The 26,945-nt window shown below is 42.9% G+C and overlaps 1 protein-coding gene across 1 annotated transcript in view; it reads right to left on the bottom strand.

The window, feature by feature from the left end:
- LOC126101403 (cardioacceleratory peptide receptor-like) overlaps window positions 1-26,945 on the bottom strand; it is a gene marked incomplete at its 3' end in the record, with an annotated part of 348,677 nt that overhangs the window by 66,489 nt on the left and 255,243 nt on the right. The window contains exon 3 of the mRNA XM_049912066.1: window positions 9,954-10,047. Within this exon, the coding sequence (XP_049768023.1) occupies window positions 9,954-10,047 (94 nt within the window). The remainder of the gene's footprint in view (window positions 1-9,953; window positions 10,048-26,945) is intronic.

Here is a 26,945-nt window from a genome sequence, read left to right as displayed (position 1 = left end):
GTTCCTGGAATTCTAGAGTAGGAAAAGGGAGAGAAGGAAACATAGTAGGTGAATATGGATTGGTGCTAAGAAATGAAAGAGGAAGCCGCCTGGTAGAGTTTAGCACAGAGCATAACTTAAACATAGCTAACACTTGTTTCAAGAACCATGAAAGAAGGTTGTATACATGGAAGAATCCTGGACATACTAGAAGGTATCAGAATGATTATATAATGGTAAGACAGAGATTTAGGAACCAGGTTTTAAATAGTAAGACATTTCCAGGGGCAGATGTGGACTCTGAGCACAATCTATTGGTTATGAACTGTAGGTTAAAACTGAAGAAATTGCAAAAAGGTGGGAATTTATGAAAATGGAATCTGGATAAACTAAAAGAACCAGAGGTTGTACAGAGTTTCAGGGAGAGCATAAGGTAAAAATGGGGGGAAGAAGTGTTGTAGAAGAAGAATGGGTAGCTCTGAGGGATGAAGTAGTTAAGGCAGCAGAGGATCACGTAGGTAAAAAGACGAGGGCTTGTAGAAATCCTTGGGTAACAGAAGAAATATTGATTTTAATTGATGAATGGAGAAAATATATAAATGCAGTAAATGAAGCAGGCAAAAAGGAATACAAACGTCTCAAAAATGAGATCGACAGGATCAAGGTACTTGAGGACAATATTATGGAAATCGAAGAGGATGTAGATGAAGATGAAATGGGAGATACGATACTGCGTGAAGAGTCTGACAGAGCACTGAAAGACCTGAGTCGAAACAAGGCACCAGGAGTAGACAACATTCCATTAAAACTACTGACGGCCTTGGGAGAGCCAGTCCTGACAAAACTCTACCACCTGGTGAGCAAGATGTATGAGACAGGTGAAATACCCTCAGACTTCAAGAATTCCAATCCCAAAGAAAGCAGGTGTAGACAGATGTGAAAATTACCGAACCTTCAGGTTAATAAGTCACAGCTGCAAAATACTAACACGAATTCTTTACAGACGAATGTAAAAACTGGTAGAAGCCGACCTCGGGGAAGATCAGCTTGGATTCCGTAGAAATATTGGAACACGTGAGGCCATACTGACCTTACGACTTATCTTAGAAGAAAGATTAAGGAAAGCAAACCTTCGTTTCTAGCATTTGTAGACTTACAGAAAGCTTTTAAAAATGTTGACTGGAATACTCTCTTTCAAATTCTAAAGGTGGCAGGGGTAAAATACAGGGAGCGAAAGGCTATTTACAATTTGTACAGAAACCAGATGGCAGTTATAAGGGTTGAGGGGCATGAAAGGGAAGCAGTGGTTGGGAAGGGAGTGAGACAGGATTGTAGCCTCTCCTCGATGTTATTCAATCTGTATATTGACAAGCAGTAAAGGAAACAAAAGAAAAATTTGGAGTAGGAATCCATGGAGAAGAAATAAAAACTTAGAGGTTCGCCGATGGCATCGTAATTCTGTTACAGACAGCAAAAGACTTGGAAGAGCAATTGAACGGAATGGACAGTGTCTTGTAACGAGGATGTAAGATGAAAATCAACAAAAGCAAAACGAGGATAATGGAATGTAGTCGAATTAAGTCGGGTGATGCTGAGTGAAGTAGATTAGGAAATGAGACACCTAAGGTAGTAAAGGAGTTTTGCTATTTGGGGAGCAAAATAAGTGATGATGGTCGAAGTAGAGAAGATATAAAATGTAGACTGGCAATGGCAAGGAAAGCATTTCTGTAGAAGAGAAATTTGTTAAAATCGAGTATAGATTTGAGTGTCAAGAAGTCGTTTCTGAAAGTATTTGTATGGAGTGTAGCCATGTACGGAAGTGAAACATGGACGATAAATTGTTTGGACAAGAACAGAATAGATGCTTTCGAAATGTGGTGCTACAGAAGAATGCTGAAGATTAAATGGGTAGATCACATAACTAATGATGAAGTATTGAACAGAATTGGTGAGGAGTTTGTGGCACAACGTGACAAAAAGAAGGGACCGGTTAGTAGGACATGTTCTGAGGCATAAAGGGATCACAAATTTAGCATTGGAGGGCAGTGTGGAGGGTAAAAATCGTAGAGGGAGACCAAGAGATGAATACACTAAGCAGATTCAGAAGGATGTAGGTTGCAGTAAGTACTGGGAGATGAAGAAGCTTGCACAGGATAGGGTAGCATGGAGAGCTACATCAAACCAGTCTCAGGACCGAAGACCACAACAACAACAACCTAGCTGCATGCCCTCGGAAAAAATTACGGCTCTAGTTTCCCTTTGGTTTCAGCCTTTCGCAGTACAATCACAGGAAGTCCGTTTTGATTAGTGTTACATGGCCAGATCAGTCAATCATCCAGATTGTTGCCCCTGCAACTACTGAAATGGCTGCTGCCCCTTTTCAGGAGCACACGTTTGTCTGGCCTCTCAACAGATACCCCTCCATTGTGGTTGCATCTACGGTACGGCTATCTATATTGCTAAGGCACGCAAGCCTCCCCACCAACGGCAAGGTCCATGGTTCATGGGGGGAGGTCTTTGTTGATATAAATTACTTAATCAGTACTAATATCATAAACCCGAAAGTAAAGCTGTGTTTTATGTTTCCACGACTACACCGCTGAACTGATTTCGATTAAATTTGATATGAAGGTAGCGTTAATCCTGAAGAAGAGGCTAATGTAGAGAGTAAGAAAAAGAAAAGCAGAATAGACCCATGTGAGGAGAAGTAGGGAATGGAACATCTTTCTTTTTTATTTTTTTTATTTTTTTACACTAGTGAACATAAACATTGTTAAGAATTATTTTAATCAATAACATTATCTACACTTTCTACAATATATATAAACTTCAATAGTACGATATATATTTTCGTGCTCCAGCCCATGTCCCTCCGCCCCCAATATCTTGGGAGTGATACTGTAGATGCCACCGTGTCATGCGTAGGGGCAGTCGGAAGGGGGGGAGGGTGGGGGACGAACATCACGAACTATGCTTACCCCAATGGACAGACACGTGAGGGTAGCTGCCTTATTATAAGTAAAGTAGCTTCATTACTCACCATCACTCTCGTAATAAAACTACTGGTGCCCGAGCGCAGTCGCAGGTAACAGTTAATTTATAAAACGAACACACTATTTCAAGGTTACTGGATATATTTTTGCGTAACTTGTAAGGAGTGTAGGTTTAAAGCCTGATCAGTGGAACAATCTCGAAGCGCGTCGCAATGGAATAAAATAAAATGCAAATTTTGCGTCATGCAAATGGTGGCGGGAAAATGCTTTAAAAATAATAACTGGGAGTCTTGTCTTGGGCTATCATGTTTGTAATGCCGCAGACCTAATGCGGAGTAAAGTGCAATTAAAACTCTCTGAGTCGACTCTCAGCGAAAACTGTTTTCGCGTTCCAAGAGACTGAGATGCCACTCCTGAAAGACTTGATGCATCCTGTGGTGCGATCTTTGCGCTGCCAGCTAAGACCTACGATTCAGGTTGTGCTGCCACAGTTTCCACACGAGTTGCATGCGCGGCTAGACACTCTCGCCTCAGACTATCATTGCCGGGACAGCGCCATAGGAATTACTACTGTAAAGAGACGCGGTTTGCGGCAAGCCACAAGTCTGCTCTCGAGATTCATATCGACTGTGACCTTTTATCTTAGAAGAGCGAGAAGAGCGAAGCCACCGCGTCCTTATTCTTACAAAATTATTACAGTATCTCATTACAGACGCTGCCATGCAAAAGCAGTATAAAGTAGCACTAGCACATTGCTAAAGAGATACGTTGAGCCTTTTCATTGCTCTAGGCGCAGTACATAATTCTCTCTTATATAAAAAAAACACCATTTTAGTGGACATAGCTTGTAGCATGGCCGTTCCACGTCGCACGTCTTTTTTGGGCTTTTGCAGGTTGCAGTGTGAGCAGGAGAACTGCAAGAGACTGATTCCTCTTTGAGATTTATATAAGCTTTTACATCAGCATCTTCCACGCATGAAGGTAAAGTTTGATAGGTATGTTAGTAATGCTTTGGGGACGGTAGTGATGCTGAGAGTTGGCTGACACAACTGAAAATGAAATTAAGCTGAACAATGTCGTCACTATTCAACTGAAATGCCTCAGGAAACGCGACGTGTAGTGCCGCACTGCACTTAAGTAAAACTTTGTGAAGCATTGTAGAAAAATCAGACTTCAATGCTGCCAGAAAGCACTTCAAACAATACAGCACGATAATGAAAATTTCGCAATTTGGAAATGCAAAATGATCATGAAATTTCATGATCGGACCGCAGACAGGAATAAACGATTTTTAAATGCAAATAAAAAATTGCGTCGACATATATTTACATTATTAATACGGTTGATTTAGGTGTTTTTTTTATTGATTTCTGCACATGATGTGAATCTTGATTTTCAGAAATGATTATTAAATCAAGACCCTACGCCGCCGACAGGCGTTGATATAAATCAACGAGGACAGTTGAAAATGTGTGCCTCGACCGGGACTCGAACCCGGGATCTCCTTACGTGGCAGACGCTCTATCCATCTGAGCCACCGAGGACAGATAGAATAGTGCGACTGCATTGATTTATCACTAGCACGCTCCCCGTGAGACCCACATTCCCAACTTAATGTCCACACACTACATTCGTAGTGCCCCTACCCGCTACACTCATTACTCGTGGCAGACAATCTGACCGAGTCCCTTAAGAGTTCGAGCAATGCGTGTGCATCCGCACAGAAGAAGGCCAATGGCCGGTTAGCCTTAACTATATATGGAGATGGTATCTGTTCTTTCGCACATGTCCGAAAGACCAGATACCATCTCCATATATTAAAATTTTCAGTCGTATACAAGGTGTTAAAAAGTGTCGAATACTTACTTTGAGAGGCAGCAGCACTCATCAGATCAATAAAAATAAGTCCAATAAACATGGGGCGAAAGCGCATACTTTCCGATATAAACAATTGTTTATAGAAAGGGCTGCGCGATTGTAGGTTGTGGATATTACCGCAGTCATTGCATTGACGCTCGGTCAAATGTGTCGGCAGGGTATTCTGAGGTCTTACTCACAGTGGCTGTTGATATACTTTCCGGGATGTGAGGTCGTGGTCCAAGAAAATATAAAATCGCAGTAAATAAAGCAGGCAAAAAGGAATACAAACGTCTCAAAAATGAGATCGACAGGAAGTGCAAAAAGGCTAAGCAGGGATGGCTAGAGGACAAATCTAAGGATGTAGAGGCTTATCTCGCTAGGGGCAAGATAAATACTGCCTACAGGAAAATTAAAGAGATCTTTGGAGAAAAGAGAACCAGTTGTATGAATATCAAGAGCTCAGATGGAAACTCAGTTCTTAGCAAAGAAGGGAAAGCAGAAAGGTGGAAGGAGTACATACAGGGTCTATACAAGGGCGATGTAGTTGACGGCAATATTATAGGAATGGAAGAGGATGTAGATGAAGATGAAATGGGAGATACGATATTGCGTGAAGAGTTTGGCAGAGCACTGAAAGACCTGAGTCGAAACAAGGCACCAGGAGTAGACAACATTCCATTAAAACTACTGACGGCCTTGGGAGAGCCAGTCCTGACAAAACTCTATCATCTGGTGAGCGAGATGTATGAGACAGGTGAAATAACCTCAGACTTCAAGAAGAATATAATAATTCCAATCCCAAAGAAAGCAGATGTTGACAGATGGGAAAATTACCGAACTATCAGTTTAATGTCACAGCTGCAAAATACTAACACGAATTCTTTACAGACGAATGGAAAAACTGATAGAAGCCGACCTCGGGGAAGATCAGTTTATATTCTGTAGAAATGTTGGAACACGTGAGGCAATACTGACCCTACGGCGTATCTTAGAAAATAGATTATGGAAACCTACGTTTCTAGCATTTGTAGACTTAGAAAAAGCTTCAGATTCTGAAAGTGGCAGGGGTAAAATACAGAGAGCGAAAGGCTATGTACAGAAACCAAATGGCAGTTATAAGAGTTAAGGGGCATAAAAGGGAAGCAGCGGTTGGGAAGGGAGTGAGACAGGGTTGTAGCCTGTCCCCGATGTTATTCAATCTGTATATTGAGCAAGCAGTAAAGGAAACAAAAGAAAAATTCGGAGTAGGTATTAAAATCCATGGAGAAGAAATAAAAACTTTGAGGTTCGACGATGACATTGTAATTCTGTCAGAGACAGCAAAGGACTTGGAAGAGCAATTGAACGGAATGGACAGGGTCTTGATAGGAGGATATAAGATGAACATCAACAAAAGCAAAACGAGGATAATGGAATGTAGTCGAATTAAGTCGGGTGTAGCTGAGTGAAGTAGATTACGAAATGAGACACTTAAAGTAGTAAAGGAGTTTTGCTATTTGGGGAGCAAAATAACTGATGATGGTCGAAATAGAGAAGATATAAAATGTAGACTGGCAATGGCAAGGAAAGCGTTTCTGAAGAAGAGAAATTTGTTAACATCGAGTATAGATTTAAGTGTCAGGAAGTCGTTTCTGAAAGTATTTGTATGGAGTGTAGCCATGTATGGAAGTGAAACATGGACGATAAATAGTTTGGACAAGAAAAGAATAGAAGCTTTCGAATTGTGGTGCTACAGAAGAATGCTGAAGATTAGATGGGTAGATCACATTACTAATGAGGAGGTATTGAATAGAATTGGGGAGAAGAGGAGTTTGTGGCACAACTTGACAAGAAGAAGGGACCGGTTGGTAGGACATGTTCTGAGGCATCAAGGGATCACAAATTTAGCATTGGAGGGCAGCGTGGAGGGTAAAAATGAGGGCGACCAAGAGATGGATACACTAAACAGATTCAGAAGTAAGTACTGGGAGATGAAGAAGCTTGCACAGGATAGAGTAGCATGGAGAGCTGCATCAAACCAGTCTCAGGACTGAAGACCACAACAACAACAACAAATCAACATGTGGCAGGCGTACTTGACGATAGGTTATTAGGGCCATATGTGCTACCACATAGGTTAACTGGGCCACATTATCTGGACTTACTCATAATGTATTGCCTACTTTGGTGAAGGCTGTACCACTGCAGTAGCGGACACAAATGTGGTTCACACATGATGGCGCACCAGCACAGTTTCGTCACTATGTGCGCGAACATCGCACGCAGACATTTCCGGACCTCTGGAATGGTGGGGGGTGGGGGTACACCTTGGCCTGCTCGTTCCCCAGACCTCAACCCCATAGGCTTTTTGTTATGATAACACTTGAAGGAGTTGGTCTACGCCACACCAATCAACGATGTGCGGACACTACAGGGTCGCATCTTGAATGCATGCCAGCACGCTCACAACAGCAACCGGGTGTGCTTTAAAGGGTGCCGCATTCTTCACGCCGGAGGGCAGAGAGGTGCATTGTCATAAATGGACGCCACGTTGAACACCTCCTGAAAATAGGAGTTTATCGCAGAAAATATGCATTTCCGTACACATGTTAATTGGACATTTTTCTTGCTTCGATGACTACTACCACCTGTCAAAGTATTCGACACTTTTTTTTTAACTTCTTTGATAATAAAATGTAAATGTCGTGTGACTAGGGCCTCCCGTCGGGTAGACCGTTCGCCGGTTGCAAGTCTTTCGATTTGACGCCACTTAGGCGACCTGCGCGTCGATGGGGGTGAAATGATGATGCTTAGGACAACATAACAGACCCTGGGCGGAGAAAATCTCCGACCCAGCCGGGAATCGAACCGGGATACTTAGGATTGACATTTTTTCGCGCTGACCACTCAGCTACCGGGGGCAGACTTCTTTAATAATACTTGATGATGTTCCCGGATTGCAGCCGGTCGTCGGTCACTGTAAAGCTCGATGCTCGAAGTTGTCGAAGACTGCCATTGGTTTGCCACAACACAAACATAACACTTTTCAATGCCTAATACGGTGTAGGAAACCCATTCAAAGCACCTTTCATTCGAAACGGAATCCATAAATACAGACCTTTCATGGTTTTCAGGGGAGTCTTACACTATTCTTCCTGAAAAAATCATTCGAAGTTCCGGTAACGATGACGGAGATGGGTAGCAGTCACACATCCTTCAGACCACAAAGGTGCAATAATAATAAGAGCTGTTGATTGAGGTGGACAGGAGAGGCGCGACAATTCATCCTGATGTTCACTAAACTCGTCCTGGACGATGTGAGCTGTGTTAACATGGACCCTGTTTTGGAACACAGCATCACCATTGGGAAACAAACACTGTACCGTGGCAAAATTTTAAACATGGCTGAAGCAGCAACTGTTAAAAATCTTCACGGTAAATGATAAAAGCCAAACAGTTGCAGGATAAAGATTTATTGAAATCCTTGACCACGGTTTCGGTATATCTAAATACATATTTATCAGAAGCAAAATACACTAAAATCACATTCTGCAGTGGAGATACATAAAACAATCGTGCCAAAGGCGTCGTCAGTAGTTAAAATAATTATGCTGTACAGATGGAGGTGATCAATGACCGTCTGTGACGATGTGTGAACACAAACCTCCGTTCGTGTTGTCACTTAGTGGTTGATGTTTTTCCCCTTTTACCGTACGCGATATGAATTTTAGATTCGATGCCTCTTGAAGCACCAAACATTCCGGCTGTCTTACTTACGGAAACGCCCACCATTTGAGAAACAACAATTTGCCCACGTTGGAATTCACTTAGCTCCGCCATGATGCGCTCACAACTACACAGACCACGACTGACACATATTGAGGACATCGCACAGCGCATCCTTCAGGCTTGGCTAGCGTCTGCATTTATGTTCAAGCATCCACTTCTCGCGATATTTCCACAATTTTGGCTAACCGCTACTTTTTACGCACGACTCAAGTTCGGAATAGCAAGACTGACCACAATGTGAACGGGCAGAACCATCTACGGTGGGTGGGTTGCTGCTCGTTTTGGGTGTTCGTCTTCAACGAGAGCAGTTCATACGCAGCCAGTTGGTAGTCACTATCCTGGCTAACCAGGTTTTCCGCAACTCGTAGGGAGACGATATCAGTCTTTGAAGACTGAAATTTCGTGCTTGATACTTGTTGCATTCCCGGAATATCGTTGCGACTTTTGCATTAATATTTAGGAAAAAAGTAGAAGAGACTTGTTACTCACTTGGTCGACAGCATCAAGCACTGCTTGTTCTATTTATGATTTTCTTCCGTCATATCTTTTTACTCTCGTGCGTTGTTTCCATGTGTCAGGAACAAATAAATAACACGTAGAAAATGGTACAAATGGCTCTGAGCACTATGGGACTTAACATCTATGGTCATCAGTCCCCTAGAACTTAGAACTACTTAAACCTAACTAACCTAAGGACATCACACAACACCCAGTCATCACGAGGCAGAGAAAATCCCTGACCCCGCCGGAATCGAACCCGGGATCGCGGGTGCGGGAAGCGAGAACGCTACCGCACGACCACGAGCTGCGGACAGTAACACGTAGACACTTTGCTGCAGTAAAGCAGATTCTCCATCAGGGCAACATTTCTAGCTCTCTTCTCTTGGAGCTTTGACTTTGGGCTACAGATTCAGCTGACTAGTTTCAGTTTCTAAATATCATTATCAGGAAGACAGCCTCCATTTTGATAGTCTTTAAAAAGAAAACTAGTACGAGATAGAACGCTTCGAACAATATTATAATATGGAGAAGGTGAGGCGTATTACCACTAATCTACTGAGAAAATGCAATATTTGCCGGTTTCGAAGCCTTTCTGGCACAGAATTTCTAATTTACCGTATGTAAAAGTTAGTCAGAATTCCCGTGGATATTCTCTTGAAAAAGGGCTACCTCTAAGCGTCCACGTTCAAACAAATGCTCGTGTATAAACATTTAGAAATGTGTCAGACAACACTGTGCAATAATGATTTCCATCTGGATGAAATATGGCAACAGACTTATAGCTAGTTAAATAAGAGAAATGAGCGATTTTTACCGGCGGTACTTCACCATTATAACTTTACACCAACTTACAGCTGCCAGAGAAGTTCATCGGGTGCGTGATGGCGTCGTAGCGGTCTATGCTCAGGGCCACCAGCACGTATGTGGAGGAATACGTCACCACCACCTGGAAGAAACAAATGCCGACTCATCAACTCATTTATGTAATCATGTACAATGAACAAAATAAGCCAACAGGAGAAAAGATCAGTCACGTCTATCCTTGTATCGAAACGGGTAACGCCTCGACGATGCTTAGAACTGCAGAAGATACTCGATGTTAAAAAATCATTGTCCATCCCTCCATGTCGATGAAGGCAGGAAAGATAATTAGGGTTAAACATTCTGACGATGGCGCGGTACGGTGAGAAAAGCGGCCGTGTTCTAGATTCGCGTAAATCGATTCAGGGAAACCGCGGAAACTTAGCTGCTTTAATCTTAGTGGCTATTGTAGAAGCCGTCACGTATATAAATTCATTAAATATAAAGGGAAGGACATGACCCTACAGTCACAAACATGGCTTCTATTTAACACACGATGCATTTTGAGCCTTAAACGTCCATATTCAGGTGCATGACCTATTATTCTGTCATTATTATTGCATTGCAGTTCCCAATGGTCGTATTAAATAAATACATTTCCGTCTGTGGATTAAAATAATACAATTCCAAAATAATTTATTTTCTCTGTTGTCAGTTTTTTAGGATTGCGGTATGGATAATTACATTTACGCAATAAATCAGATTTAAGAAAATAATTTATTGCTACAAGGGTAAGCTCACAGGAAAAAATATCAGTTACTCGCTTGAAATGGCACAGTTGTCGCCTTGTAGCGTTGTAGCTGGTGCACAACTGATACAAAGTGGTCACGTGACCTAGTGGCAGTACTGTGCAATGTACGTCGGTGTCTGTTGTATGGAAGAAGCGCAGCGTGTTAGGTCACTGTGTAGGCGCCACAGAATTGCAGAAACGAGCCAAGGTGTTTAGCAGTGACCATGATCGCACCATGAATAAAGATGCCTGATTTGTTGGTGTAACTACGGAGTCCAACGTGCTTGCAAGAAATGGTGTACTACTCGTAGCCCTCTAGTTCAGTGTCAGAAGCGTAATTGCAAAAAGGTGCTAATTGGCAGGCACTGGAGACGAATGTTATACCTTGTCTGTGACAGACGGTTTGACACCCGACAAGAATTGCTGATATCTATCGCACGTTGACTGACGCGCTGAAGTACCCGATCGTGAATGCATAGAAAAATGACTTAGTACTGCTATTTGGAACAACGGGTGGAACGTAGCAATGAACAGTCTAGCATTTGATAGTTCTACGAGATTTCATAATCAATTATTAGATTCAGATGGATGTGGTATATCTGAAGTAACATTACTGAAGAGAATCGGGGATTTTCTTCCTCGCCAACTGGAGTCCACTGTCGGGACGGTGGTGCTTGGTGTGGGCGTGATGTCTCCTGGAACTTACTCCTTTTCGCCGGGTTCTCTACAAATACGACAGAGAGCATATACAAAGATATCTCACTTTTGCTGTTCAAAGATGTGATTACGTTAACGACAGTTGCCTCCTTTAGATTTCAGATCTGATTTGAATAGTGTAAATGGTCACAGTCGTTCGATTTATACTCTTTTTGGAACAAAACAGGTAGTTTTGGCCCAGTTAGCTTCGTGAAATAACTTGTTTATGAAAAACAGGCATGCAATGAATCAAGATTACATTTCTGGAATTTAATTTTTTCTAATATGGCAGCTGAATTTCGTGATTTGGAGGTCTAGCTCGAGCGCACACATATCTGAGCAGGATGGTGTTTCATGAGTATGTGAAGCGGATGATAACTGGTAGGAAACACGTCGCAGTCCTCAGCAGTTAGGGAGCCTAAGTCAGTTGCAAATTCTAACAAAAAGAACGTTCTCCTGTTAGGTAGTTTGCACGTTAGAGGTGTGGGCCAGCAGTTGCAGGAAGTATTGGGGAGTGAGTACCAGGTCACCAGCATTGTGAAGCCTAGTGCAGGGTTGGCTCAGGTGACTGTTAACGCACGGCAGTTAAGTAGGAATTTTCCGAAAGAGGATCAGGTAGTGATTGTGGATGGAGCTGGGATTAGTCTTGATAGGGACGGGGAGTATGATGTAGGTGGCAATGTACCTGGTAAAGATAGCTAATCGAACTGGTGCACTAATGTGCACTTCATGCAGCTGTTTCAGCGTCATGATCAGCCTCGTTTTAATGCCGCTGTTAGGAGTGTTAACATGGGTCTTGAGAAGGCGCCGCTGGCGGAGAGCTTGGCTCACATTGCAGTGGTGCCGGTTGAGTCTATCAATAGATCGGGTTTCACTAGGCATGGGCTGCGCTTCAGTAAGTATGGAAAGGGGAGACTGGCAAAGCTTATAGGTGACAGTGTAGTGGGCGGTGGTGGGATCACTCATGGGAAAATTCCTGTAGTAGTCTGTGTTAGAGCTGCACCTTTTCTAGACTGAAAAGCAGGGACTTTCCCTGCTTAAAGGAAATTCCTCTAGCAAAGGAAATGCTTTCAAAGGAGGCCGGGTATCCAAGTAGTGAACGAATTAGCATATTTCATCAAAATATACGAGATATTAGAGATGAAGTTAGTGAACTGCTTGTAGATGTTGACTCTGACATTGCTGGTATATCGGAGCACCACTTAAAAAGTTTGACAATTCAGAGGCTTCCTTTACCAGGATACAGATTAGCTGACTTTCTCAATGAGTTCATTGCGGAGTGGGGGAGTGGCAATGTACGTAAAAAAGCATTCCATTTGAGTTCGTAGACGTATCATGGCACTGCACTGAACAGGTATTTGACTGTTATGCAGGGGAAGTTGAATTTACTGAAACTAAACTTCTAATTGTTGTTATTTATAGTCAGAGCACTTCTGCTCAAGGTAGATGGGGTTCTTATAAACTTATGGCTTGTCTTCTTTTGGGTACATAAATATTTTTTATCTGTTATTATTTTTATGTTGTTATTTCACGTACTGACACGTTCAATGACCATGGAAATTTGCTCGTTAATTAGGTCCTACTGAACTACTCGTGTAAAAAAAAAAAAATAAACAGATTGGTGCTGTTCTTTCTGAATTCGAGGGGAGACGGCAATATTTTCACTTTCACTCTGACTTCGTACTTGGATCCGACTAGTCTAGTTGAAGGGTCCTCACAACGAACCCACAGTTATGTGTCATGTTGGCTGAAATTATGTTTTAATGATAAAATATTTGAAATAACAGTAATCTAAATTTAACTGTAATACAGGAACTATTTTAGATAGCAAAATGAAATATGTTTTCATTAATGGTAATCGGTTTCTATCTATATTGAGCATCTTCAGACCGTTCCGCCCAGAGTCTCCAAGGATCACTGAAGGAGATGCCTTATCGTCTGAAAGTGATCTGTATAGATTGCAACCAGTCACCAATAATAACCGATATTTTATTTCGCTGTCAAGACTGATCATTTTATTACAATTCATTTCAATGCGTTACACATTCAGTAGAAAAGTTGAGAAGAGCCTCCAAGTCAGATACCGCCATGTACAGTAACCACTACAAGCACTTCATTAGTCATGGGTATCAGTGGAAGTTGTTTCAACACAATGTCTGTCGCGTAGGCCACGAACCTCCAAGGTCAGCTGGCCGGCTACCTTAAAAATCCATATACGAGGGTTGTCCAGAAAGTAAGTTCCGATCGGTCGCTAAATGGAAACCACAGTGAAAACCAGAAACATTTTATTTGCAAGAGTTAGCTGCGCTTTCCAGGTACTTTTCTACATAGTCGCCGCTCCGACTTAGACATTTTTCGGCGCGTTATATCAAATAACTGTAACTAGCTCACACACTCTAGTCCATAGCTGTAGGCCGCTCATACCCATCCACCTCCTAGTTGCCCTCCCTTACTCACTCATTCAGCCCAACTCATTGTCTTTCTCTCTTTGTGTCTCTTGGTCATTGCCTCTTGTGTGACAGGCAGAGTCCCCTTCGTTCTGTCGTACTACTACAGTTTCCTCTCACTGTTGCCCTTACTGCCAATATCTCATTACTTCCTTCCTAATACTGCTGTCTCTTCTCACAGTCATTATCGCTGTCATTGTCATTACTGGCTCTCACACACTGCCACTACTATTTATTCCCCCAGCCCCACCCCTCAAGACACTGTCTCCTTCACACTTTTCCTAGCACTGTCTTGTCGCAGTCAATTATGTTCCACTGTCTCTGTGTCTCTCTCTGTCTCTCACACTGCCACTGTCCCCTTCAATCTTTGTATAACACAGCCACTGTCTACTATGTTCCAGTTTTTATTACTTTACCATCGCTTTGTCACTACACTGTCTTATTCTCTCTCAGTATAAGAAAGCGCGAATATGTTCACATGCGAAAATATTTAGGACTATTTTTAAAGGTGCTAAGGAACGTAGAATGATGCAGCTGCAACCCCACTTTTCTGTCAGAATCTTTGAAATGAACGGGAACATATTCAAATTTCTTGTGCCCCGATAGATGCATTTTTCTGCTGGTCCCTTCTGTTTTTTATGCTCCAGCAGGGCATGTAACTCACATTAAAAGAAATTTCTTGGTCAGTAAAATTTAAATAATTTACTTACGTGAAATTGACGCAAAACTAATTTTACACCTCAGAACGGATTTGAGGTGCAACAAATGTTACATGTGCTTCTGTACTACAACATCGTGTTCCCATCTGATAACAAACACATTTTACAGCATATTTTTCATTGCTACGTCACTTTATAAGCTACATCTGCTCCTCACTTGTATAACTAGCGCATCTTTCTCTGTATCTCGGAAACCGATAAAATCTGAAAAAAATTTTCAAGGTTGTTCGAGATTGGGATATCGGGAATATATCGTAAAAATTTCGGCCATTTTCTGTGCATAGCCGTCTTGGAATCCACGGCTGGGATTTGACCCACTGATGATGGCGAAAATATAATGAAAACCCTTTTTGTGGGGTTTTCGGGGAACTGGCCGCGAATCAATGGCGTTTCCACAAGTCGCATCGAACCCACTGTAGACCACATCATACGCAAAAAAGATTCAAACGATATGCTCCATTTGCCTAAGCAAGAGGAAGTGTGTAATATTCATACTTTGCACTGTAGGATAGGAACCCCTTGAGTGCGAGGTCGCAAAAGGCCCAAGATGTTCGACGCCCCATATATTGTCTGTCATGTAACCACAATGTTGGCTGCTAACGGAAAGAGGAGGCGGGACTCGAGACATCCAGTGGTGAGCACAGCATGAAGCTACGGAGTTTACTTGAACCGCTTAGTCGACGAGTAACTCACAACAGTGCTACATTGCTGGTGGTGTTCATACAAAGCAGAACAATGACAAAGATATACAAAGCAAACATTGCATTATACCTACAACAAGTTGCCAAAATTGACATTTCGCAGAGTGAGAAATAAGTGGTAGATAAGATATTAGCGTGTCTGCAAAATGGGTCACTGGAATGTGTGATACGCTCGACTGTGCGGAAAATGGAGAGTTGTATAGTGATGCCGACACGTGCTTAACAAGTGAAGGTTATACTGTAACAGGTGTACTTAATCATCCTTGTCGGACAGGGAGCCACAAATCTCGTCATCAGTGAAATGTAGTAAAGGGCAATCGTTGCACAAGGCGCCGATTCTCTTTTTATTTTTATTTTTTTTTTTTTGAGTCATCATTCTTCTGACTGGTTTAATGTGATCCACCACGAATTCCTCTCCTGTGCCAACCTCTTCATGTCAGAGTAGCACTTGCAACCTACGTCTTCAATTTTTTGCTGGCTGTATTCCAGTCTCTGTCTTCCTCTACAGCTTTTGCCCTCTACAGTTCCTTCTAGTACCATGCAAGTCATTTCCTGATCTCTTAACAGATGTCCTATCTCCTTGTCAGTGTTTTCCACATATTCCTCTCCGATTCTGCGCAGAACCTCCTCATTCCTTACCATATTAGTCCACCTAATTTTCAACATCCGTCTGTAACACTACATCTCAAATGCTTCGATTCTCTTCTGTTCAGGTTTTCCCACAGACCATGTTTTACTACCATACAATGCTGTGCTCCAAACGTACATTCTCAAAAGTTTCTCTCTCAAATTAAGGCATTTGTTAGATACTAGTAGACTTCTTCAGGAATGCCCTTTTTGCCGATGCTAGTCTGCTTCTGATGTCCTCCTTACTCCGTCCGTCATCGGTTATTTTGCTGTCTAGGTAGCTGGATTCCTTAACTTCATCTATTTCGTGACCATCAATTCTGATGTTAAGTTTCTCGCTATTCTCATTTATACTACTTCTCATTACTTTCGTCTTTCTTCGATTTACTTTAATCAATATTCTGTACTCATTAGACTGTCCATTTTACTCAGTAGGTCATGTAATGCTTCATCGTTTTCACTCAGGATAGCAATGTCATCGGCGAATCGTATCATTGATATCCTTTCACCTTGTATTTTAATTCCACTCCTGAACCTTTCTTTTATTTCCATTAGTGCTCCTTTCATGTACAGATTAAGCAGTAGGGGTGAAAGACTACATCCCTGTCTTACACCTTTTTAATCCGAGCATTTCGCTCTTGGTCGTCCACTCTTACTATTACTTCTTGGCTCTTATACATATTGTACATTACCCGTCTATCCCTATAACTTACCCCTATTTTTCTAAGGATTTCGAACATCTTGCACCATTTTACATTGTCGAACACTTTTTCAAGGTCGACGAATTCCATGAACGTGTCTTGATTTTTCTTTAGTCTTGCTTCCATTATCAGCAGCAACGTCAAAATTACTTCTCTGATGCGTTTACCTTTCCTGAAGCCAAGCTGATCATCGTCAGAGACATCCTCAACTGTATTTTCCATTGGATGCATGAGCTGTCAAGCTGATTGCGCGATAATTCTCGCACTTGTCAGATCTTGCAGTCTTGGATGGATGATATTTTTCGGAAAGTCAGATGGTATGTCGCCAATGTGAATATTCGTTTTGTTGCCACTTCTCCCAATGATTTTAGAAATTCTGATGTAATGTTACCTATCCCTTCTGCCTTATTTGATCTTAAGCCCTCCAACGTCCTATTAAATTCTGATTCTAATACTGGATCCCGTATCTCTTCTAAATCCACTCCTCTTTCTTCATCTATCACATCAGACAAAACTTCCCCCTCATAGAGGCCTTCAATGTACTGTTTCCACCTATGCGCTCTCTCCTCTGCATATATCGGTGGAATTCCCATTGCACTCTTACCACTCCTGCTTTTCATTTCACCGAAGATCGTTTGACTTTCCTGTATGCTGAGTCAGTCATTCCGACAATCATTTCTTTTTCGATTTCTTCATATTTTTCATGGAGCCATTTCGTCTTTGCTTTCCTGCACTTCCTATTTATTTCATTTCTTACCGACCTGTATTTCTGTATTCCTGAGTTTCACGGAACATTTTTGTTCTTCCTCCTTTCATCGATCAACTGAAGTATTTCTTCTGTAACCCATGGTTTCTTCGCAGCTATCTTCTTTGTACCTATGTTTTCCTTCCCAACTTCTGTGATGGCCCTTTTTAGAGATGTCAATTCCTCTTCAACTGTATGCCCCTTGAGCTATTCGTTATCTATATCCTTGGAGAACTTGAACCGTATCTCGTCATTTCTTAGTACTTCTGTATCCCACCTCTTAGCGAGTTGATTCTTCCTGGCTAATCTCTTAAACTTCAGTCTCCTCTTCGTCACTATTACATTGTGATTTGAGTCTATATCTGCTGCTGGGTATGCCTTACAATCCAGTAGTTGATTTCGGAATCTCTGTCTGTCTGATCACTATCTAATCTAACTGAAATCTTCCCGTATCACCAGGTCTTTTTCAGGTATACCTCGCCCTCTTGTGATCCTTGAATAGAGTGTTGGCTATTGCTACCTGATATTTATGACAGAATTAAATTAATCTCTCTCCTCTCTCATTCCTTGTCCCAAGCTCATATTCTCCTGTAACCCTTTCTTCTACTCCTTCCCCTACAATTGCATTCCGTTCCCCCATGACTGTAAAATTTCCATATCCTTTTACGTACTGTATTACCTTTCCAACATCTTCATATACTTTCCTGATCTCTTCATCTTCAGCTTGGTTTGTTGTTGATTCTGATCAGAAGAACCCTATCGCTGTTCACAGTAACAAACTCTCTCCCCTACCTTTCTATTCGTAACGAATCCTACTCCCGTTGTACCGTTTTCTGCTGCTGTTGGTTTTGCCCTATACTCATCCGACCAGAAATCCTTGTCTTCTTTCCATTTCACTTGACTGACCCCTACTATCTAGATTGAGCCTTTGTATTTACCTTTTCAGATTTCCTAGCTTCCCTACCACATTTTAGTTTCTGACATTCCATGCCCCGACTAGTAGAACGTAATCCTTTCGTTGGTTAATGAATCTTTTTCTCATGATCACCTCCCATTTGGCAGTTTCCTCCCGGTGATGCGTATGGGGGACTACTGCGGAATCTTTTGCCAATAGAGAGATCATCATGACACTTTTTCAATTACATGGAGTGGTTTCCATTGCCTTCTGCATCCTCATGCCGTTGATCATTGTCGATTCTTCCGCCTTTAGGGGCAGTTTCCCACCCCATGGACGAGAGTGTGGCCTGAACCTCTGTCTGCTCCTCCGCAACTCTTCGACAAGGCGTTGGCAGAATGAGGGTGACTTCTTATGCCTTCTTGTGCATAATATAATTGTGTGCACGGAAGATCATCCACAGCGTACCAAAACAAAATTATGAACAGATTTCTAATAAGTCCACAGCAATATTACCATGTAGTGATTAAGAAAAACTACAGATATTCAAGCGAAGACAAGGCGCACTTGTTACAAGAACAGGTGCTTGTTCGTTTCATCTATGTTTTATACAATTTACATGATGTGCGTCATGGTGACCGCATGAAATTGTGAGCGACATAGATTACAGTGATTTCGAGGAAGCAGTGGATGGTTGGACAACTTCAAACATTGCTTCAGAATTCAAAGATGGACAACAGACTGCGGAATCGGCAGGAAAATTTGTAGATGACATAAACAAACTTATTTCATCGTTTGGTACGAAATTTTTTTTCAACTCCGACGAATCAGGGTCTGAAAAGGAAATGCATTTGAAAAGAACTCTGAAAATTAGAGGTACCAAGAGCGTTGTATGAAGATCCACTAAATTAACGCTTTCCCATACAAAAAATGTTAAAATGTGTGTGAAATCTTATGGGACTTAACTGCTAAGGTCATCAGTCCCTAAGCTTACGCACTACTTAACCTAAATTATCCTAACACACGCACCCATGCCCGAAGGAGGACTCAAACCAACGCCGGGACCAGCCGCACCGTCCATGACTGAATCGCCTCAGACCGCTCGGCTAATCCCGCGCGGATTTCGCATACAATTATGCCTACTGTTAATATGCAATCATTAAGAGTGGATATTCCCTAGGAGTTCCCTTTCGATCTCGATGATGATAATCTTTGTGATCATCACTTTTCATTCGGTGTTCATGGCGCAAGTTCATGGTTTGTTTTGATCATTAATTGAAAATCGACGATGTCTATTTTGTGAAGAGTAATACATACATCCCACTGAAGGTTGATACCTGCACCACCCGAGCAATCAATTTTCGTCTTCCTTTTAAAGCACTTGGTGAGTCATTAGCAGGGAATATTATTTTTGTCATAATTGTTGACACAACACTTTCAAATGACCCTTACTAAAGACTGAACTCACGACCTCGCATTCAAGTGGTTCCTTTTAATACGATTTTTCTGTTGAGTATGCTAATGATTCCGAGCCCAAGGGCTGTCCGTACCGATATTGTACAGTTTGCTAGTATTGCCTGAGTATCTCGCCATCGCGACCACTTCGGCTTTGCGGCTCAACGTCCGCACCCTGCGGGAAGCCTGCCCTTGGGCCGCAGGCGCTTCTCCTTCGAAGACTGTTCGCGCGCTTCGCTAGTGCTGTACTAGTCGACGACGATATTGCTGCATTGGGCCTCCCGTGGCCGTTATCGGAAACATACCGTGACGTTGCGGCAAACAACACTGACTGAGGGAATCATCTCGCACTTTTTTTTTCACTAGCTGCTTATGTTTTATGACCCACCGTCTAATTTCTTATCGTGGGTCGTATGTTGCCACTTAGCCGCTGTGACTGGGTCCGGGGTCCGGAGTGACAAAGTAACACCACCCCGGCTCCCGTCCCCACTCACACCGTTGCCCGTGTCCCGCCACGTGCAGGCGGGCTCTATTTGTTTAGATCCACTTGATATCTTTTTTTTGTGCAGCATTAGAAAAACTTATAACTAACACAAAATCAAGTAAGATATTAATAAACAAAACGAAATTAAATATTTAGAATGAAGGAAGGGAGAGAACTGAATAGAGAAGGGAAAGGTATAATATTGCCCGTCACCTGGTTGTGGGCGGCTGCCCGGGTCTTGGAATGACCCTCAAGACGCTGGCCGTCGCTCACCATGCCTTTAACCATCCTAAAAACTAACTTAACTAGAAGAGATTAGAGTACGTTAAAGCTAGAAACTAAGACTAAGACCTCCATGTCCAGCCTGCTAAACTGTTTACGATATACAATAGAGAGGTAACTGATTTTGTGCTTGGCTCAAAGTTGCTAATGAAAGTGTACTTGTGGTAAAAGTAATAAGGTAATGACGCTAACGGTTTGTGTTGAGCCTACAAGGCTCCTAGTATAGTACATCAGGCGCAAGCACCTCCCGGCCCCGCCGACAACACGACCTGAACGGTGATTATCCCCGATCTACCATAGGTAGGTACCTCGCACTGTGAATGATTTCAAGGCAGTAATGCATATACTATCAAGAGGTTCAGTGTGTCCTCATGATAAAACAGGATAATAACTGACGATAAGCCGACCGAGGCGCCCTCACTCGATTAAAACATCTTATGTTGTGGACACGGCACCGATTACAAATAATTTGTTGGCATGTTAAATGCCAGCAGGCGCCACCAGGGGTATCACACCGTTCATAAGGAGCGCGCTCAGCAGCAACGGCGGCGCTACTAACGAAGGAAACAGCTTGCGTTCGTGAACATCAAGCGCCCGCCGGTCACGTGCCGCGGCACATCTGACGGAGCTTCCTGTCAACCGAACCGAACCGAACCGAACCTCTCAGCTCCGTTCCGCACCACACTATCGACGTCGCTCTTCCCGTTAGTAGGGACGGTACTCCACGACAGGACTAGCACTGCCTACAGCGGACTTTGACTGTGTTCATGTGCTATGTGTGATCATCGTGACCATCATAACGGACTTTGGTTCTGTTACTTCCATCTGATCAACGACGATCATCTAAGTTGTATTTGCGTTTCATATAGAACTCGGATTTATTGTGATAGTTAATGAAAGTGTTCTGAAGGCTGTCTACTGATCGTCACCCACTTGTCATCTATGTGCGTGCAGTTAGAATAAAGTCTACAAAAGTTTCTTGCTCTTCGCCACAATCAAATTGAGGAGAGGGCTTCCATTCCCATCAGTGCAACAAAGCTCCACATCTGACCCAGTCGGTTCTCGTCCGCTGCGAATGGTGGCGTTCTACACACATCAAAAAAAGTTTTGCATCACCCCGGTTCCCAAAACTCCTGAAGATAGACACTGATTATGGATATTATATCACAGTCCCGTTGACTGTTCAGAGATGTCACTAAACCCGCCCAAAGATGTAAACGACCATGCATGAGCTGCGCCTATTACACGGAGGGGTCCGACAGCCGATCAGTTCCAGTCATACCACCAGGAAAGAGGTACACGGCTCGTGTTGTCTGTAGTTCAGCCATGCCTTAGGTGGTCAATACCGCAGTTATATCGCGTCCGCATTGTCACTTTGTGCCAGGAAGGGCTCTCAACACGGGAAGTGTCCAGGCATCTCGGAGTTGGTTGGTTGGTTGGTTGGCTTGTGGGATTGAAGGGACCAGACTGCTACGGTCATCGACCCATCTCGGAGTAAAACAATGGGACACGGAGGAGATACAGAGAGACAGGAACTGTAGATGACATGCCTAGCTCAGGCCGCCCAATGGGTACTACTGCAGTGGATGACCATGTTGAATAATGCTTTTCGTGCAGCCATAGGACGTCGTGTTACGATTCAAACTGTGCGCAATAGGTTGCATGATGCGTAACTTCACTCTAGACGTCCATGGCGAGGTCCATCTTTACAACCACGACACAGCGTTGTACAGATGGGCCCAACAACATGCCGAATGGCATCACTTCTCTTCAACGATGAGTGTCGCATATTCCTTCAGACAATCGTCGGAGACGTGTTTGGAGGCAACCCGGTCAGCCTGAACACCTTAGACACACTGCCCAGCAAGTGCAGAAAGGCGGAGGTTCCCTGCTGTTTTGTGGTGGCATTATGTCGAGCCGACGCACCGCGCTGGTGGTCATGGAAGGCGCTGTAACGGCTGTACGATACGTGAATGCCATCCTCCGACCGATAGAGCAACCATATCGGCAGCATATTGGTGAGGCATTCGTCTTCATGGACGACTATTCGCGCCCCAATCCTTCAGGATAACGACATAACTCGACTAGAGTGGCCAGCATGTTCTCCAGACATGAACCCTATGGACCATGCTTGGGATAGATTGAAAAGGGCTGTTTATGGACGAGGTGACTCACCAACCACTCTGAGGGATCTATGCCGAATCGCCGTCGAGGAGTGGGACAATCTGGACCAACAATGGCTTGATGAACTTGTGGATAGTATGCGACGACGAATACAGGCATGCAACAATGCAAGAGGACGTGCTACCGGTGTGTACAGCAATCTGGACCACCACCTCTGAAGGTCTCGCTTTGTGGTGGTACAACATGAAATGTTTTCATGAGCAACAAAAAGGGCAGAAATGATGTTTATGTTGATTATTCCAATTTTCTGTACAGGTTCCAGAACTCTCGGAATCGAGGTGATGAAAAACTCATTTTGATCTATGTACATTCCGTGTCTTTCTTCTAAGATGTCTGTTGTTCCGTTGATGATTTCATACGCGTTTTCGTCTTGACAGCGATTTTCTAACCGCCCCCCCCCTGCCCCGACTTTTCTTTTACATTGCCAGCATCAAACGTGAACGTTCTTGTGAAACACGCAAAAAGACATCACATTCTCATTGTAAGTAAGAGAGAGACCAGGAAACCCAACCATTTGCTATATTTTAACTAAATAAATAGAAATGCATATCGTATTTCACAGCAGTTATCTTCACAGTATGAATAGCAATAAACTATTTTTACAGTAGCTGCTGATACACGTCTTCAGAATTGGAAAATTTGGTCGATATGTTTCTTGAAGTATCAGCATGCAGAAAACGTATGAAGAATTTTACGTCACTCGACTCTAACCTAGTCAAGTGACGCAAATGGATTCACGAAAGTGTGATCAAAACGGTATGTATTACTATCCTCAAGTGCACGACACAACGCCCAACTGATTGATATCACATTCCTATCTTGCACGTTTTTCTCGGCAGCGAACGGTATGTGTTCCGTTCAACGTAACTATCGATGTAATACCTGGTTATTATTTTAGCTCTTTGACTGTCAATCCTGTCAACTGACAGGACGCGAAAATTTCTGCAGACTGACAATTTGACCGGATGCGCCAGCCGCTGTGGACGTGCGGTTCTGGGCCCTTCACTCCGGAACCACGCGGCTGCTACGGACATGGATGTGTGTGATTGGCTCAAATGGCTCTGAGCACTATGGGACTTAACATCTTAGGTCATCAGTCCCCTAGAACTTAGAACTACTTAAACCTAACTAACCTAAGGGCAGCACACACATCCATGCCCGAGGCAGGATTCGAACCTGCGACCGGAGCAGTCCCGCGGTTCCGGACTGCAGCGCCTAAAACCGCACGGCCACCGCGGCCGGCGATGTGTGTGATGTCCTTAGGTTAGTTAGGTTTAAATAGTTGTAAGTCTAGGGGACTGATGACCTCAGATGTTAAGTCCCATAGTGCTTAGAGCCATTTGAACCATTTGACCGGGAGCGATTTCACCTGCTTACATATACTGACGGGCTCTATCGGACTTCATTGATGGCTAGTCTTCTTAATAAATATAGAAAATCCATGACAATGTCCGGCACTCTAAGTAACTGCAAGGTTCATGTGGTGGGCAGTCAAGAGTGTTAACACATTGCCATTTTATTGTGACCTCTTTCCTGCTGGCTGTTATTTACGTGTGGGTTGGAGTCTGATTGTAGATTCCGCTGTGATAATATACTTCAATAAAAACATTCTGGGTGTTCTGTTGCAAGCAGGTTTCATCTGGGTGACTTAGTGGATAACATGGTTATTAACGTAAATTTATTTCTTTATCTTACAGTGTGTCCAGCGAAGGAGTCCTAATTTCAGAATTAAATATCTCGAACACTAAGATCGATAGACGAGTAAAACAGAAAGTATGTTTATTGTGAAAATTGTAAGAATTTTATACAGAAGTTACGAAATGAAAAATCTGGTAGCCATTGACTATGCAGTTCATACAATATCAGCGAGTCGCAAGCAGTCCTTGCAATCGCATCACAATCTCTTTGAAATGTCCACCACACGCAGTACAGAGATGGCGCAAACGAACAATGAAATTTGCCATCATATCTTGTAGTATCTTAACGAAAATAAATTAAGATGTTACACAGATCGCCTAGTCAAGCTCGTCCAGCGTGATGGAATGGATCTAGTAAACTGTCTTTCAATGTACAAAGCAAGCAGTAGTTACGACTCAGATCGGATGAATACCGATGCCAATCCATCCCTGCGCTGGTAAATTGGCAATAATCCAACGCAATCCCGAAATATTCTGGCCCCATCTTGCATAAACCACTCGTTGCGTAGTCGATCCTCCAACGCTAGCTGTGTGGCGACAAATTCTTGCAAAATTGCGTACGTTCGCTAGTGATTGTTTCTCGCACGAGAAAAGGACCAATAATGCCTCTGTTGTATACCACAGCTCAAACAGTAACTTTGGGAGAAAACATCGGTTTCGCTTCACACAAATGGCGATTTTCGGAACCGTAAAATCACCAGATTCTATTCAAGTGGGCTTCATCTGTGAGTCAGATGCAGCCAACATCAAATCCTTCACTACCAATCAATATGAGAATCTGATTCGTGAAGTCAATCCTCTGTCGCACTGCTCGTACGGTATGGCCTGGTGGCTTTGGATTTTGTCTCAGTATTTTGCTGGAACGCTTCAAATCAGTCTCTGTGCAATTATTCGGACGGATTTCCTTGGATTTTGGTGAATAATTTCAGAAACAGTGGCGACATTTTCAAGAATAGCTATAGCTACATCATCACCCACGCTGCCTGACATTGGAATTTGGTAAAGAGCTTGCAGATGGTTTTCTCATCGGATCCTTTTGGAAAATTAAATCGTATCTGAAAACTCCACCTTGTTGCGGTAGAACTGCTTTCTGTTCTGTGGTATTCCAGTATCACAAAAGCACATTTTTGAATGGAATACGTGATTTCAACTTCTTCCTGCGGTATGTTAGCCTCCTTTCACGTTTCAAGGACGGAACTTATGGCTCTGAGGTGCCGTACACTATTTATAGGCATTGTATATTGGGATCACAGTGTCATCTGTTAGCAGCTTTTCGAACTATTTTGAAACTTCTGTAAAAATTCTTACGTCTTTCACAGTAAACATACCGTTTGTTGCACTAGCCTTTCTTCTTTCGAAATATTTCATTCTGAAATCGGGACTCCTTAGCTGGAAACACTACATGATAACAGGAGAAAATACTAGATTACTATTTACAACAGATATGCAAATTTCCGCACAGATATAAACAATCTCATGTCCATTAAGCGTTCATAGCCCCCAGTCCACTGTTGAAATCCAGCCAGAAGCTTTGTGCAGACAAACTGCGAAGGTCTTCCATTGTCCCTTTGAATCCTCTGAAGGAACGTTAAAAATGTTATACGAGGGTTGTCCAGAAAGTAAGTTCCGATCGGTCGCTAAATGGAAACTGCAGTGAAAATCAGAAACATTTTATTTGCAAGAGTTAGCTACACTTTCCAGATACTTCTCTACATAGTCTCCGCTCCGACTTAAACATTTTTCGGAGCGTTATACCAAATTTCCTACACCATCGTCATAGGAGGCAGCCGCTTGTGCTTTCCGATAATTCTCTATGTTGGTCTATAGCGCGTAGCCTGCGCCCTAGAGTTGTCATGGTATCCGGCGTTTCATGTGAACAGACATGACACTCAGGATGAGCCAATTACGGCTTCTGCCCCTGCAGAATGCGGCTGAGAATTGCCATGAAGAAGAAAGTGCATGGCAGTTGTGTTAGGTGGGTTGCATTCATCAAGGCGAAGCCTCTCAGTGGGCCCTCCTACTTGGCAGGAGACATCGCTGTTCTAGGCACCTTTACTGACTCACACTGAGCTCACAACTGGAAAGAGCGTCTTGATGCTATCGACAGTCTTACTAGAGACATCTGTGCAAAGCTTCATCGGGTTTTCACTGTGTTGTCCATTTCGCGACTAATCGGAACTTACTTTCTGGACAACCCTCTAATGGCGTACAGTTTGCTGCTCTTCGTAGCCCGTCACACTGAGGAGAATACTTCTATGTCAATTGGTGGTCAGTTCTGATGCGGTTCAGCATGCACCAGTGTTGTCAGTGTAGACGAAAACCTACTGGTCGCTCCCCGAGAGTTTTAAATAGTTGGTGATGTTTCAAGCAAGTTTTCTCCCGCTGTTTATTGTTGTAGGTGCCTTACATGTGGAGATAAGTGTTCTGATTGTTGTGCGCCTCGATGGTTTTATAGAATTTAATCACAGGGGCACTGATATTGAAAATTCTGACTGAAGTGGTATTTTGGATTGTTTGTTGTTCTTGTCCACACGTTATTCAATGACTGTGGTCTTCTTATGTATGCTAGTGGAATGGTAGTAAGAACCGGCAGCCAGTGCGTGTTTGTGGAGTCAATACA

This window comes from Schistocerca cancellata, chromosome 9, assembly GCF_023864275.1.
Source record: "Schistocerca cancellata isolate TAMUIC-IGC-003103 chromosome 9, iqSchCanc2.1, whole genome shotgun sequence".
Lineage (NCBI taxonomy): Eukaryota > Metazoa > Arthropoda > Insecta > Orthoptera > Acrididae > Schistocerca > Schistocerca cancellata.
The sequence above is the reverse complement of the archived record's forward strand: the minus strand, read 5'-3'. Positions and strand labels throughout refer to the sequence as shown.